Source organism: Haliaeetus leucocephalus, unplaced genomic scaffold, assembly GCF_000737465.1.
Source record: "Haliaeetus leucocephalus isolate CR32 unplaced genomic scaffold, Haliaeetus_leucocephalus-4.0 Scaffold168, whole genome shotgun sequence".
Taxonomy (NCBI): Eukaryota; Metazoa; Chordata; class Aves; order Accipitriformes; family Accipitridae; genus Haliaeetus; species Haliaeetus leucocephalus.
Window position 1 is genome coordinate 852,296 of NW_010972604.1, and position 16,976 is coordinate 869,271.

A 16,976-nucleotide genomic window follows, 5' to 3' on the forward strand; every position below is an offset into this window, starting at 1 on the left:
AAGGTAATGCAGTCATATGTCATTTCTTACCAGTGTTCCTCACAGACCTCACTGTAAGGGCAGCCACCATCTTCAGCATTACAGCATTTAATTCCTTCTCAGTGCCTTCTTCCAGACCAGGCAGATGGGTTCCAGCTGTCAGTATATTAAAAGTCATAATACAATTTATATAAGACATGGTTAACTGTAGCTAAAATATATTAAACCAAAAAGGAAAACTAGTTCTCCAGCAAATTCCAGTTTTCTCTTAAATATTACTTACAAGGTACTTGAACCCCAAAATGAGCAACAAAATACAGACAGGGCATTGCCTAGTCATCAGGGTCTAGTCTGGGACTGGGAAACACAGGTCTGATTCTATGCTCTGCAGCCCAGATCTCCTGTATAACTATAGGCAATACTGGTAATAGTGGTGTTTCCACTTCCCAACTGATGTAGAGTTACCTGTTTAGTGATACCTGGTAGGAATACACACAGATAAAAGAACATTACAGATTATGAGCTATAAAGTGGTAAAATATTACAGCAACAGGGAGTACTTAAATACCTAAACTAAAAGTGAAGAGTAGAAACCCCCTGCATGTTCAAAGGCAAACATTTCCAAGATCAGACAGTGTCAGGTAGGTTATTTTTAGATCTAAAATTCTTGAAGTTTGCAGGCTAAATTTCTGGAAACCAGAAGAGGGAAGTAGTGATCACTTCAGACAGTGTCTTCCCACCTGTCCCTCTTCATCTGTGTGTCTAAATTTACAAATTACACAGCCATTCAATCACTCATTCTATAAAAAGTACTCTTGTATAGAACTCTAGTTCTCTGACATCAAGAATGCATATCTAAGTGTCCTTGCAGGTAATGGATGTCTGCACTCTGGAACTAATGTTGCAATTCATGTTCCTTCTGTTGCTTGGAATAAATGTGTACAAATAATTCAATTGTGCTTGCTGCATCAGAAGTTATACCTAGTTCTTTGGGTCCCTCCTCCTTTATTAAACAACTATTGCACTGAAATTTAAAGGCATTTCCCAAATCATACAGCACAGAAGACGTTATAATGCATTTTTCTTTCTTTAAAATAGCAGTTATAAACTTCTAAATATGTGAGTCTGTCCCCTAAGTCGGCTGTACCCCACAATTACCAAACCAGGACTATTATCTTTTTGTTTTCATAATAGGACATAACTATAGATGACAATAGGTGGTAGTAATTGTGGGTAATATATGGCCAAAATTCAAGAAACTGCTTTCCATCATCAGTCCTCAGGATTAAGTGTTATTTTCAGAGGAACTAAGCACTGCAGAAAACTCTTTCTCCCTCTAGTCTCAAGCTGGCATCCTAGAGAACCCCAAATTGAGACCTGTTTAAAAGTGTGGGCTGAATGATACCCTCCAGAATAATTCATTGTACACTGGTGAAGAATAGCCCAGAACTGTTTATGCTAGTGAATAGGATGATAAACAGCTAAGATTTCAGGGAGGACTCAACTTAGTATGTCATAAACTTAAGCCAGTTGGCTTACAGACAAAATCTAGCTACTCAGTATATAAAATTTATAAATTGACTGTAGAAAGAGATTAATTCATTCCTGTTGATCTGCCTACTTCAGCAGTCATTATGAATGACATTAATTTGTACCTGACTTCCTTAGGATCTTGGCTTGCTTCCTCAAAAGTGCCAGCAGTAGGCCTAAGAGCCCAGAGTCACGGAATATGTCACTGAATAACAGGTCCTTCCTGGTCATGTTGAGAAGGCACCGAAGAGCTGTTAATGTGCAGAATGGTGCTATGTTTTCCTTTATCAAATACTGAACCTTCTTCAAAATTTCATGAGGGACATAGGAGAGGTCTAGCACTATGGACTCCACCAGTCTGAAGAACTGGACTTGGACTGGGTGTGGTTTGAAATGGATTATGTCAGTAAACTGGTTGATAGGTTGTAGTGTCCATTCCAGAAGAAAGAAGTTTACTGTGTCCCAGGCCCATATGGTACCAATTGCTGCCAAGACTCTTCCGCACAGGTACTGATCATTACTTTTCTGGAAAATGGACTGCAACACCTGAAAAGCCTGGAGGTTTTTCACTGTCATTCCTGTAGGATAAAACCAGGTGAGATCACTTTTACATCAATGCTATTTAAGACTGCAAGCACCATAACTATAATGTTAAGTCATGTCTGAGAGTGGAAATAGGAGTCACAGACACAATGGATGTGATTGGAAGGTACGTTCTCAACCTTGGATCAGACCCTACAGCTGACATAGTCAGTTCAGTTTGGTGTAGGTAGCATTAAGGCTCCTGCAGCATTAAGCACATAGATCAGAAGACGCCATTTCATACTCCTTCCCCCATCTTAAGACATGTAATGAATAGACCTTCATTTTTTCTATGACCTGCCTATGTAGCCACATATATATACTGTACCAGAAGACCGTGTCCGTTCGAAATCGAAGTGTGGTAATTGTGGGTGTACAATATTGCCAGAAACTTTCAGTTCAGTTTTTCCACAGGTTGTAAGACAAGTCAGCATGTCCAAGATCTCATCCAGATAGGGGTCTCCTTCATTTTGCTGCAAGCCCTCACATCTAGGAACAAAACTTGGGACAGTCACATATTCATGCCTTAGTAATACAAATATTTTGGATATATCACCAGGTACTGAGCACATAGGAGCTACCCATTTTACTCCCTGCTCTTCCCCAGCCTATTTTACTGTCTTTTTGTCTTATTTCTGTGACTTGTTTAACCATCTTACAAACAGTAACTCCACATCATGGTGGCACCTTCTGAATCAGAACAAAACTTACAAACTGAAGAAGAAGAAAACTGAAGTGACACTGTAAGATTCTTCTGAAGAAAAGGAAGATAAATGTTGGAATTTCATCCAGTTATGTGTACTTTAAAAAAAAAAAAGTAATTCTCTCCAAAAGAATGCCTGTTTTGGGGAGTAAAAATTTAATTTTTTGAACTCTCACAAAACTTAAAACAGACACTTCACATTGAAAGGTAGGCATATGGTTGGCAAGGTAAGGCACTCGCTGAGATAAATAACAGAAAAAAATCTCAGCCCTTAGGAAAGGAAAAATATTGTATTGCCTGAGCTTTGTGAATCAGACATGAAGATGGCATGTCTCTCTTACGTAAGGAAATAGTTTGAACTGTAACTCCAGATTTGCCATAGTTTAGACTGAAGTGAGAGTCTGTCAAAGGGCAGAGAGCTGCTTATCATGTTATCCTGTTCTCTACTGCTTAGAAGGGTCAATTCTCAAGGAAAACTGCAGCATCTGGGCATGGGTTAGCAACAGAGCAATAGAGTGATACTGGAAGTTAGGAAAATCTCAGAAGAAAACCGAAACAAATATGTTCTGGTTTAATCTGAAAAAAAAAAGGGGGGGGGGGGGAGGGGGGGGGCGGGGGGAGGACAGGCAAATGCTAGTATTCATTTCAGCAGGAAAGAATGTGATTAGCAAGATTCTTTTTACCTGAAAAAGAAACTCCAAACATCAGAGGAGAGGAAACCTGGTCACACAAAACATTCAGGAAAGCTGCTCTCTGTCTATCCCTTTCTGCCAGTATACTCTGGGAAGGGAGACTAATCTGAGGCCCTGAGCACCTGTATGCTATTCCTGTCTCTCCAGCCTAGTTACATCAGTTAAAAAGGATGGGGGCAGTCATAGCCTCTACTGATAAAGATCAGGTGTTTCTGTCCTTATAGGGATAGAATTTCATCAGAAATATACATCTCAACACAGCTTATTTATAAGGGAAAGCTAGATAATCTATGGTAACTAAAGAAAACACTGCTAGAAAACAGACAAAACTTTCTCCAACTGTAGGTTAATAATTTTGTGCCACCCAAAAATCATCAGAAATACTCACTTACAGATATCTTTTGGTTCATGATTCAAATTACAATCTTCTAGATCCAAATTACAAAATACCCCCTCTCAGTCTAACGTATTGGTCAGGGACCAAAGTTCTTGCAAGTGTTGGAGAAGTACAAGAGAAGGCAAAGTCAGAATGGAAACAACAATAGATTGAGAAGATCTGGAAATGCTCTCTTCATATGATATTAAAGAAAACCAGAACAAAGCTCCTAAGTACTTCTTGGGAAGTGGTAAAATGTACTGTTTTGACATAGCAAACTCAGAGCCTGGTTAGACAATGCAAGGAGACAAGGAGAGTCAAAGATTCTACTTTGTATTTTTGATTAGGATAACTAGTGGGGATTTGTCCCGATATGTTCATATTCATCTCAGTTCTGAAGAACATCACCATTTCAGGTATAAGTTTGGGTGGGTTGGTTTGTTTATTTTCTGCACAGCAAGGAGATCAGGTTTCCCTCCCTTGCTGATTGCATTCCTGGATCAAGAGTTAACCTTAACTGAGACAGATATCTTTGATCTACATCCCCTCTAATACTAATTGATGAAGAATCTTTGTCTTGTGTTTGGTAAGTCCCTATCCCACCTGTAGACTAACTTCTCCTACCATTCATTTCCATTATGGTTTCAGTAGAAGTTAGGTGCTGCTTCCCTTTGTAAAATAGCAGTGAAAGACCCCATATCAGGGTCTTTATTACTGGCTTTGCATCCATGCAGGATTACCTACATGTTTTAAAACAGACCACTATGCATTCTGAAAATAAAGTTTTACTATGCTCTAGAAGCCCACTAAAAACCTCTCTACTTACCTGAGTAAAATTTTTAGCAGGAGTTGGTAGCCATCATTATCTTCAAACTCTGTTAATAAAGCTGATGATATGGGATAGGAATCTTTCACAAAGCACAAGACAATACTAGCAGCTTCACACACATCACAAGCAGGTAGGGTATCAGCCAGTTTAAAGAGATTCTGAATAGCTATTTTAATGCAGTCCACAGCTGTGGGAATAAAAATGTAGCAGGTATTTAAGAACTGACGGTCAAACAAGTTCAAAGTTACTAACAAAAATGGAACAAGTTCGAAAAGTTCTTTCCTAGCAAAATAAGAGTCAGTTAACTCTTTTTCTAGAAAGAAAAAAGAGGGTATATGAACATCACCACTCATCTCAGAGGCTACATGAAGAACATTACTGGTTTTAAAGTATGCATGCATTTCTTTGCTTAAACCCCAGAAGCTGATTCAGTGTCAGAAGTATAAACTTCCAACCCACCCACTCACCAAAATTCACATAAAGTGAATCCAGCTGTCTGAGTACAAAGTAAGTGGAGGCTGACATATTTAATTGTCTTGTACTAAGTCAATCACACAGTCTGCAGCATTCACAGATTAATTCTTTGCTCAATGAGGCATTTGTAATGGGGTATATACATACACAGCAATGAAGCCTAGTTCTCTTGTCTAATCTGATGGCCAGTCCTTCCAGGACAGCTTCAAAACGTCCAAACAGTTCGCTACTCTTAGAACTATTAGTCCTCAGTCTTTCATTCTCACCCAGGAAGCCAAATTTTTATTTTAAAAAATAAAAATACCTATATGCGGTTACTCCATGATAAGGAATACTGACAGTAAAGTGTGGATTCCAAAACTTTTTTTTTCCTTCTAAGAAATTGAGACTCATGTTTTCTTAATAACAAAAAAATTGGTTACTCTAACAAAGCCTAGGAAGAAATGATGTTGTCCCAAAAGATACTGTTCCTCTGGCAGTGCCCTCAACCTTGTTTTTAGAGTGTGCATGAGCCTTAGGCTCACACATTGAGTCACACAACTCAAAAAAACCCTTAATACACCTTGTCTTAGCCTACATTAATGTGATCAGATGGGATTGGCTCTTGCCTGTAATATTATTTCTTGTGTAGAAAAAACTTCAGTTTCCAGATAGCTATCAGAACTAAATAAATCTCCTGTCTAGAAAGCCAAGAGCCCATGTTTTGCAGTTGACTGACTACCAGATGATGTAGAGATAAAAATCTATCCTAGGGACACTTGTCTTGAGAATTCATTCTCAGTGGAGCCATGAGGAAAGGAGAAACCAAATTACTAAACCAAACCTTGCAGGTACACAATGCTGGTTTTGGTCTGAGCCTTTGAAATTGTTCTCAGCACACGGCCTGTAGGTACTTTCCACGAGTGGCTACACTGGTCCCAGAGGGAAGCAGTTGCTATGATTAATGACTGAAGCTTATCAGCTGCCAGAAGTTCCTCTACACCTTGTTCCTCTCTGTACATGTTAAGCATTATCTGAAAAGGAAACAAACATCAGCTACAATAATGACCTCTACAAATATCTGGGAGATGAAGAAAAATCCACTGGGGGAGGGGGAGGGGGAGGGGTGTTACAGTTTGATACTAATGCCAGGAGAAAGGATGGAGAGAAATGAACAAGTAAAAATACCACTAGGATAGTCTTAAAGGATTTTTTCCTACTTACAAAGTCATGTTGTTTTGTTCAACAACAACAACAAAAAAGAGAATAGTGGCATCATCTCAGATTGTTTTATACTGCTCCTGATGCTTGTTCAATGGTTTTCAGTCCATATTTACTCCTTTTTTTGGCAGTTTGAATCAATCACCAGCTAAAAGCCTAAGTGAACATGTGAATACTCAGGGCAAATGAACTCCCAGAAGCACATCTCACCTTAACAAGCATTTCCTGAGTTTGGGTGTCATCCTCACTTGCCTCTCCATCATCACTGGTTTTCTTCAGAGGAAAAGTAAAGAAAAGGTACAGGCACTGCATCAGAGCAGCTGGAAGGCCAGATCCAATGATGTTCCACATAGTCCTCTAAGTAAGGAATATAAAAATCAGCCTCTCCAGAAGGTGACCACAGTCTCCTTGTGTTTCTACACACTGAGTGTAGTCATGGCAGATGAAAGAGCCAATCCTTACAAGTGTTCTAGGGCACACAAGCATGGCAATTATACAGCATGGCTGTACAAATCCACTTCGCAGAAGTAAACACACTGACAGTGTGTTGCTGTAGCTGTTCCCAGACTTCTCACTCCAGCTGAACAACAGCTTTGACAGAGATACTTACTATGTCCTGCATAAGGAGACCTATAGTCGATAAAGCACACAAACTGCAAACTAACTAGCACCTAAAATTAAGTCCAGGGGCAGACAGAGCCCCCTTTATCATTAGTTCACAGGACACCCTGCAGCTATAGAGACCTGGTATGTTAAAAGCATAAATTCTCCATTCCCTCCTTAAGCCAGCATAGCAGCAATTTAACGATAATGCCTTTGCTTTTGTAACACATTAGATAACTGCACACACACTTCTAATTATAGCTTTTATAAATGCAAGAGACACTGTTTCTCCACAATGTTTCTCAACACTTAGTTCCTTTCCATCTTCACTACGGCTGTGTACAACTTAGAGAAGTCCCAGTGTGCCTGCTTGGCACACAATAATCAAACCAAAAATCAGCAGCAAATTAAACAGAAGAGTGAGGTTTGTGATATGAAGTTTTGTGAGTGTGTGTGCTACAAAAAATAGCAATGTCTTAAATCTGTGAAAAACACAAACCTCATCAGGAACTTCATGCTGTGACTAACTATATATAATTTTACAGAGCTCCTTATGACACAGAACATGCCCACTAGAAGCTGACAGTAAGATTTTATTTTCATGTATCTGAATAAGGATGAGACAAACTGCTCAGCTCAATGTCAGGGATAAACACAGCCCTGATGCCCATCAGCAGGCTGTACTGCTGATGCCAGTCTGCATTCGGGATGGTTGTACAAGTAGAGTTTGCGAAATGCTTTGAAACGCTTCAAAATGAGAGGCTATCAGTATGGAAAATCCAACAACTGCATTACCAGACAGACAGATCCTTACTAGTCATCTTTTTGATATGCAAGCTGGAGCAACAAAGGTTGAAGAGCAGTGATACACAATGGGGAAAAAAAAAAAAGAGATAAATCAGAGGAACACTAGAAAAAACAGCTGCCTGATGATCAAAACAAAAAGGGTATCTGAAAGCACAAAGGCTTACTTCCCTCTTTAGAAAAGCCTGGACTATAAACCTGGTGGTGTGTCCTCTATGTGACTGTATACTCTGAGTATGCTGAAGCACAAAGCGTTGGGGATAACGCAAACTTCATGAGACTTAGGTGTTCCACTGTTGGGGTGGCTACCCAGCTTCTCTGAAATAAAAAGGAAAAAAAAACCAAAAAAAGACAAAACAGACAAAAAAAAAACCCAAACCACTTTGTAGTCATTTCTCTTACCAAGTCAGTCTGTGAGAGCACATACACTGATTTCAGGAGCAAACGGCCATTTTCTGCTTCCCCTTTCTGTTGTAGCAATTGCTCCAAAGCCAGACGAGCTTCCTCTGTTACCACAAAAACATTAAACTTTAATTTCTTAATGAAAGATGGAAATGCTGCATTGATCCTTTCTTAACAGAGCTGACAAATTTAACAAAATTACAGTACCTCCAGGAGTCCACTGAAGTGAATAGAAGGACATAAAAGGATTTTGATCCAGCATCAGGCTCAGGTCAGTTCATGTAAACTACATGTTTCAAACTGACAAGCTTCACTGGGAATACCAGCTCAGTTCATGAAGTCTGCCAGCTGACCAGTGAGAAGAATGTACAACAGCCACCAGGAAAGCCATGCATAGCTAGCAACTCTTCTCATTAAAGAAAGCTCCGAGAAATAGTGTGTAGCCTACTCTTTTACTGCATAGCTGCAGTATTACACATTTCTAGCTATGAAAGTTCCAAAAACAAGGTCAGCACAGCATACAAGGCCAGATCTTCAGTGCAATCATCCAAAACCAGTGCTAGCTCACACCTACTAAAAGATCTGGCTTGCTACACTTAGCACTTTCCTGCTCCCCCTTCATTTCCCTCATGGTAAGCACAGAGGACAAGCTGAATGACAGCACGTATCCAGAATAAGTGGATCCAGTGGATATAGTATGGGATCATTACCTGCAGGTTTGCCATTGAGATTCCTCTTAATTTCTTTTGTCAGAAGCTTGGAAACCTCACTGGCTAACAGCTGAATGTTGGGGAATACAATTGCTCCAGCAGACTGTTCCCAGGCCTGAAATCCAAGTGTAACAACATGTTAAGTCTTTCTGATACAGCAGGTCTTTGGTAGATTGACAAGTACTAATACATATAAATAAAAAAACATAAAGCTAACATTCCCCTGCAAGATTCCCTCCCCAGCCAGTATAGTCCATTAAGCAGTATTTGCCAGGCAGGCAAGAGCCTGACACTACAGATACAGAATTCAACCTGGAACTAGCTTTAGAATCACGTAAAGCACCTACTAAGGAGCATTTACATTATTTTCTCCATTGAATACAATGAAAACAATGTAAATGTTTGTCATAGCCCCTGTGTCACTAATTATTTGTATCAAAAAGCATGCTAGTCCCTTTCGAAAAACAATATAAACACCCTGTACCCTGAAGAAGTTACAGCTACAGTTGCCTAAGAATTTTTCAGTAAAAGTAAATCCTTCTCCAAAAACTGGTCTCCCCAAAACTATCGTCATAAACAAAACCTGATTTTCAGTTGAATAAAAAATAAAAATAAAAATTGTATTTTCTCTGTTCAGCCAGTCATTGCACAGTCTCAGCTGCTTAGAGACTGAAATGGGATTGGAACTGCTGCTCTCATGGAGGATTTGTAGCAGATCTGTCAAGAAGAAATCATGCTAATACAGGACTACTGCTCCCAAGTAGCAGTATACTGGCCAAGATTCACCTGAAACCGAAGTATTTATTTCAAGTCAATAAATTTATAAAAATCACAGAATGAACAAACAAGCAAAAGCCTTCGGGGGGGGGAGAAGTGGGGGGGCGTGGTTTTTGGTGGTGGTGGTTTTAATACATTCATAATGTTTCTGCCTTTCAATTCTACTCTATTTGGGGAGGAAAGTAAGGCTCATTAAATCAGCATTTCTTGCCAGACAGAAATAATCTTTGTTGCAAACTAAGGAAATAAAAGAAAACATGGCAAAAGGAGCTAAAAACCCAGCAATATTCTAGCCCAAAAGGCACCGGATGTGTTTTGCAGCAATATGATTTGCCTAACCCATCTGCATATGAGATTAAGATGTAAGCTGCCAGGCCTGGACTGACAACCCTGTCTGGCTAGGAATTTACAACATTACAAGACAACTTACATCATGAGTACAGATCGGTGCTAATATAGGAGAAGATGCACTTTTAAAATGCTGAGATGATGACAGTAAGGGTTTACCAGATCAGGATTTCTAAACATTTCCTATGCTATAAGAAGCACCCCTAAATAGGAAAGTATAGTCCTAAATGCATAGCTAGCCAAGGAAAACAAATTTATAGACAAGTTTATAAACAATTTATAAGTAAGTTTGTAAATTACTTGTTCAAGAATAGACAAGCAATTGAATGCAAAACTGACAAGAGTAACAACAGCAAGACTTGAGGTTTCCCTGCTCTGAGTCTGACAAACAGATCCCCTCTCAAATGTTTCTTAGCCTTGACTTTGGGGAAAAAAAAAATCAAAAGCAATAAAAAAATATTCCAGACTAGACTAATACTATTGCACTCAACTGGCCTCCAAGAATCAGGTACCATTACTTTTATATAGAACATTCAACTCTACACACAGCAATAGTGCAGCGTTCACCTCTAAATAGCAGGCTGTGACACTTCTGTCCCCAGTAACCTTGAAAATTTTCTTTAGAAAAGTTACCCCCTTCTAAAAGCTCAGAAAAATCAAGCTGTAAGACCAGATGATGAAAGGAAGATAAAAAAAAGACACCTGTTCTCCTAAAATAATTTGGAGCAGACACCCCATAACAGTCTGCCAAAAAAATCAGTGCAACTCTTTGTGAAAGAAGATCCTCTATGAACATATTTCCTTCCCTACCATTGATTTCAATCACTTGTTCTTTCTTTGCTGATGGCAGCTTGTGGACAAGCTATTTCTTTCCCCACAAACTGCCAGTTGTCTGTCGGCAATCAGGCAAGAACCTACTTTTTACTTCATTTTACTGCATTGACCTCTGGACCTGCACCCAACTCTTTTTTCTAGGCTACAAAAGTGTGACATGCAATCACACAGTGTGCTTATCAATTAATTTTCAAACAATCAACAATATTAAAACAACAAGCTAGTTTTTTCAGATTTTGACCATAAATGATTTTCAGAGACCCTTAGCTGCAGGAGCAAGAGCCACCAACTTCTCTACTTCTGATGTAGAAGTGAGGGAAGACCTGTAAAGAACAGAAGCAAGCTGGGCAAACACAGTGACAAGAAGCCCACAGCTACTTAAGAATACACAATAGTTGTCATTAAGTTAAACCCTTTTTCAGAAGAAAGTAGTGATAGATTCCTGCCCCTCTGCCTCAGAGAGGAACGTCCTCTGAACACTTCAGAAAGGACTTGTTATACTCACTCTTCTGCTAATAGAAAGAGCAGGATAAATTTTAGAAGTTCAGACCATATGCAGCAGAGAGCAGTAATCAAAGGTTCATAGAAATGCTATCATTATGCAAATATTTAGCCAGTCCATTTCACTACAGACCAGGCCTCTAATGTTCTGATGTGATTTTACAGGTGATCTTCCCGTGGGTCAGACACCAATCTCTAGACTACATTCTCTTTTAAGAACAGACCTAATCAGTTCCATATTCATCTTTGAGCCTATAAAAGATCTGTATCTGGAAGAGTATCAAACTGACTCCATTCCAGGATGTCTGCCTTCAGGGGAAACTCAGATAATATGGTATCAATGTAATCTGATTTTCTTTCTTCCTCTTAAGCCTGTTTCTACATGTTTAAGGTTCTGCCACAAGTTCCCTGTGTCTGATGTTGCCATCTGTCCTTCCTATTCCATGCTTCATGGAGAGATGCTAGCTCAAAAGCCAGACATGTAATAGAACATTCTGATACTTTCTGAGGCACCAAGAGGGAAGATACAGAGGGCACATTAAAATTACTCCCAGCCTAGGCCTGAATCACAAGCAGATGGCTAACATTTTCCTCCTACAGCTTTTCCTTCTACATCAAAGCATATCAGTGAGTAATGAGTCTCCACACCCCAGGTGGCTCCTGGTTAGTGCCCCCTCTCTCCAACCAACTGAGTAAGAGCTAAAGCACTCTAAGACAAAAAGACAGAGATGCACTGGCATCTGCTTGATCAAACAAGGAAAGGAAAAGCAAGAGATGAAAAACCTCCAAGGAGAGAGTAGATTTATGCAGAGTCCGCTGTTAAACAGGAGGAAGCAAGGTAGTTTCTGTAAGAACTTCATAACATGTACAAGTCAAACTGACATGCGTTTCCCCAAGCCAGCCCAGGGGCTTAGTACAAAGCAGAAGGCTGGTACGTGAAGGGAGTAAAAGTCACATGGGGAAGGACATCAGGACTCAAAGCTAAAAGGCCAGATCCTCTACAATGTACTCCTCAATCAATGATGCAATGCCAAAATACTCTAGCCACACATCTGAACCTAAATGCCAACAAAGAACTGCAAAGCTCCACAGATACATCTAAGGAAAGTGAAGGGGAAGAATCTCTCTTAGGGCACAAAATCAAGTGTTAAGCTAATGAGAAATGCACATCTCCATTCTGAATATATTCTGTAGCCAAAATATCCTTTAGGAATTTAAAATTCCATCTTTGCAAGCATTATTGTAATTCAGAAAATCACTTTCTACAACCCTAAAGCATATGAAGTTCAGTCCTACAGAAGGGAAACACATGGTGGGTGTGCATATGCATAACATGACCAGTTCCTTAGCCATACTCAGCTTGCCTCCTGTGGAATAGCTGTCCTTTGACCCACCAGTACTAAAGTTTATTTCTCATGTGTCATGATAAATAAGCAATTTCCTGCTTTGCTGTCCAATTTTTAATTCCTCAGACTTCTAGACTTTATAGCTTTCATCATCTTTGTTCAGTAACAACTTCCTCAGTCCTTTGAAAATTTCACTCCAAAAAAATGACCTTCACATGGAAAGCATTCTTGCTATTCATACTTTGTTAATGATCAGCAAATCTGAAGTTGTTCTACATAATCTCTTCTCACCAAGACTTGCTTTCTTCATGTTCACTATATGGTATTCAAAATTTAAAGCCACAACAGAACTCAGAAACCTTGAGATCTGGGAATTTCAATTTCATTGTAAATTTGAGGCAGGAAAACCTCAGCAGATTTTCACAAAAAGCCTGCAATACATTGCTTACAAGAGGGGGAGGGAGCAGTTTGGAGAGGCTATCTTCCACAGCAAAGCCTATCTTTGTTGTGATGAATTTATACCCTCAAAACATTATGGATGTATGTTTTCCATGGAGCTTCAAGAAGAAGGAAGACAGGAGGTCTGAAAACAGCTCTAGGAAAAGCAGAATAGGTAGCTCTTGCTCCAAGCAAAAAGGTTGTATCTTGTTGCTGTGCTGTCTCAAAAAAAGAACAGTGCAATTTTCAGCACACCATTTAAAAAGCAGATCCATGGAATAAGAAGGTGCTCCTCTACAGAAAACTGTCAGATCACCAATCCTGATCTGACTTGGAAGAGCATTCTTTGAAGGCTGAGGAAGGAATGCTGCCCCTTTGCAAAGCCAGAATTTTTGTGACCTGATAAAGCTGTGGTGAGCTCCCAAGAGAGCCAAGCCTGCCCCAGCACATGTTGTGCCCTATGCAGAGAGAGAGTGACACGTTTCCAGTGACAGCCACATATGCAGAGAAACAGCTCTTCTGCTCAAATATAGCCTTTGGTTCAGGAGGGAGACTCTTCAATGCAAACAAATCCAGAAGTTGAGAGGAAGTGTTGAAAAGTCAAAGCTTTGTTCAGTAATCATAAAATATCTGTAGGGCCATTTAGATTAAATGAGAAGGCTGCTTCTGAGACTCCAGGCTATACACTCACTGCCTTTTCAGACCCTTCCATTCATTTTGTCTGCACTGCCTTGGACCAGGGCAAGCTTGTACTTAAACACAGCAAACTCTTCACCATAGGCATCACCAGATCCTACCTGCAACTCAATTGTTTGCATCACACTAACACCAATGAGTGACCTAATTCAGTGCTGATAACTGACACCAACATCTACAGTGGTTTCAAAGTCCTGCTCTGCACCGGGACTTACAAGCTTCACAGGTTCATGCTCCGTCTAGCTGAGTGAAATGTTTATGACCATCTGGAAGTTAATCCTGCTTTACTGTCATGGACACCAAAGATTTCATAGCCCTGAGCACAGTGATTTCCCTGTACACGCAGTTCAAAATGTCCCTCTCACTACAGAGTATCCCTTTTTATGTCCCACAATGCTTCCATATAAACAGAGTGACCATGTCTTTAACATTATTTTTTTTCTCACCTACCCACCGACGACTTATTAGAAAATCAACTCAGCTAGGTAGGGAACAGATGGATCTGAGTTTGGTCACTCAAGAACACTGAAAACTCACAAGTACAGGTGGCTGAAATACGATATCATTAAAACATAGTTTCACCAAAACCAAGCTTTTATTTTCTTTCTGAAAGACTTACATAGTGAGAGTGTAAAAACACAGATTCAATACCCAGAGATACCCAAGGTAATTCAAGAGAAAAACAATTCTTCTGTACTACAACATGGCCACAGTACATTTAAAGATAGGCCAGGTTTTCTCCTCCTCTCAGTATAAGCTCTGCCATTCTGTTGCTATATGGTCCACTCAAACAGTTCCCTGTACATTTCACAAACTCCAGCAAACAAAACCAACCCATAAGGCTCCTATTCATCACAGAGCTCTTCCAGCTTCACCTTTCAATATAGCCATCTCAGAAATAGTTGGCTGATGGAAGGTCTAGGGCATGGGCAAGGGCAGCTAGCTAAAATGTTCTCATTCTCAGCTGTGTCCCTCACCTACAGTGCGACCTTCCTCTCCTCATGCCACAGTTTCCCTGTCTATAACACAACTCCTCTCTGAAGCACTAAAATTAGACATCAGCACTGTCATTAAGCCCCAAATTCCCTCTTAACACTGTACCCCTGCATTTCCCCTAGGTGGCTGCATGCCACAACCACATTTTCCCAGACTGAAACTGTGCTCAGCCCCCCACTAAGTAATAAAATAGATGAGGCAGACATGAAGTGACCACTTCACAGGGTACTCTGAAACATGCCTGTCTCATCAACGTATCCCTTGACTCCAGGAACAGAATTTAGCCATTCATGAAAGTAAATCAGTGCTCCCCCAGATACTTTTCTCATGCTAACATAGCAGGTTAGTTAGATGAAAGGAGGACAAGCAACTGTTTCCCCGGGCTTCCAATAGAATAAAAGTAATTATCACCTAGACAAAAGGATCACATTCCAATTAACTCCACTGGCAGTTAGGGTGACCACAGAACACACAGAGCAACAGAAACTCAAATTCACAGCCTTGGCATCTTCATCAAAGGCAACAAGGAGAACAAACCTTTAAGAAGGGGGGAAGAAAGTCAAGCAGCCTTCTCTGTTGCTCCTCTGGGATAAGAAATTGAGCCACCTGCTCATACTCTACAAATTGTCTGCCTAGAGTCTCCCACTGGAGGGTATGGCTCTGGGGTGGCTTGTCCTTGCTGTGTGCAGGCTGTCCTGGCACTTCTGCTTTGTCTCCATCATCAGGGCTTTGCTCTTGCTGTTCTGTTTTGCCAGGTGAATCCTCCCACTGCCACGTGAGTTCAGCTGCTTTGTCCATGCTAAAATGAGACCTGAAGTTAAAGATACTGTGTGATTTACAGTTAGCATCATCTCTTACCAGTCAACTGTCCCATGAAACTAGACACTGACAGTTTTAACTACTGGAGCTGGGGAGTTTAGAAGTATGGAAATGCTGGCAGCCACTGACTCTTTTCCAATCCTGATGGCAAAGCACTCTGCTCCTGGACAAGAGCATTACCACCCTGCAATCATATGAACAAGCTCTCTCCCATGAGACACGTGTACATGTCCTACACAACTCATCTGGGCTTTGGCAGGACAAACTGGTAAACCATGCAGGAAATCTGGATTCCAGCTCCAGCTTTGCCACTGAGCCAGATCCTCTCCCTATACTTCAGCCACCCCAATTGTAAAACAAGTCATAACTATTACCATCATCAGATCTGCAACAGAAGAGCACTACCCATGAGCCAGATTACACATTTCACTGAGTATGGATGCTAAACTAAGCTGCACATTTCTGATGCATTCCTCACCTAGAGTGAGGTTGAAGCACTGGCTAGAAAAGGAGCTGTGTGGAAAAGCCAAGGATTCCCCACATGGGTGTGCTGGCCCAAACCCGCAGCAACATTCAGCGCAGATGTACAGCTCTGTACAAGAGATAGGTATTTTTACTACAACATTACCTGTTTTGCTGATCCTGTAAACTGAAATGGATATGCCTCAATGAAGAAGCAAAGTGATTCTAGCAGCCTTATTTCCATCAAATTAAACTTACAATGGGTCCATCTTGCACTATAGGTAGAGGAATCCTTCTGGTATCTTCATCTCAACTCCAAGTCCTCTCATCTACTTTACAGCCCTGTTTTCATCCATAGTCTTCTGGGAGGTCACTGACACAGCTTTGAATCCACAGCAACCCTACTCCTTTGCCATAGCCTTCTGTGAGCTCACCCTGCTACCCAGAGCCTACATAATGACAATGCTTACACCAATGGAAATCAGGCTTCTCCAGTTTCCATTAAAATCAGCCAAATGCTTATTGGTGTCTAGGATATCGTCTGACTACTCAAAATATGACACATAAATTATCATAGTGTGGGTAGGCAGCTGGGGAGTTGTCACCAAGATGAACGTAGCTCATTACTTTACTTACCAAATATATTGTCTTTTAAGACCCTAGAAGAATCTTTAACATATCATTACACCCCCTCAAAGAAAATCACCAATGTACCTCCATTTCTAGGCAACAGGTTCCTTCTCTACAGTGTCTCTTTGATTGCAATTCTAGCTTGTCAATAAAAATGCCAAAAAGCAAACATAACTAAAAAACTGAGTTAGATGTGCACTACCAATACATACACCCCTTAAAATAATTTTTTTTAAAAAGACTAT

The 16,976-nt window shown here is 40.3% G+C and overlaps 1 protein-coding gene across 1 annotated transcript in view; it reads right to left on the reverse strand.

Moving 5' to 3' along the window:
* Positions 1 to 15,618, reverse strand: part of WDFY4 (WDFY family member 4) — a 139,929-nt gene extending 124,311 nt beyond the window's left edge. The window contains exons 1-9 of the mRNA XM_010563521.1: positions 15,358 to 15,618; positions 8,885 to 8,999; positions 8,175 to 8,278; positions 6,576 to 6,722; positions 5,989 to 6,178; positions 4,689 to 4,878; positions 2,420 to 2,580; positions 1,635 to 2,087; positions 31 to 135 (exon numbers count right to left, since the gene is read on the reverse strand). Coding sequence (XP_010561823.1) covers positions 31 to 135; positions 1,635 to 2,087; positions 2,420 to 2,580; positions 4,689 to 4,878; positions 5,989 to 6,178; positions 6,576 to 6,722; positions 8,175 to 8,278; positions 8,885 to 8,999; positions 15,358 to 15,618 — 1,726 coding nt within the window. The remainder of the gene's footprint in view (positions 1 to 30; positions 136 to 1,634; positions 2,088 to 2,419; positions 2,581 to 4,688; positions 4,879 to 5,988; positions 6,179 to 6,575; positions 6,723 to 8,174; positions 8,279 to 8,884; positions 9,000 to 15,357) is intronic.
* Between the last annotated feature and the right edge of the window lie 1,358 nt (positions 15,619 to 16,976).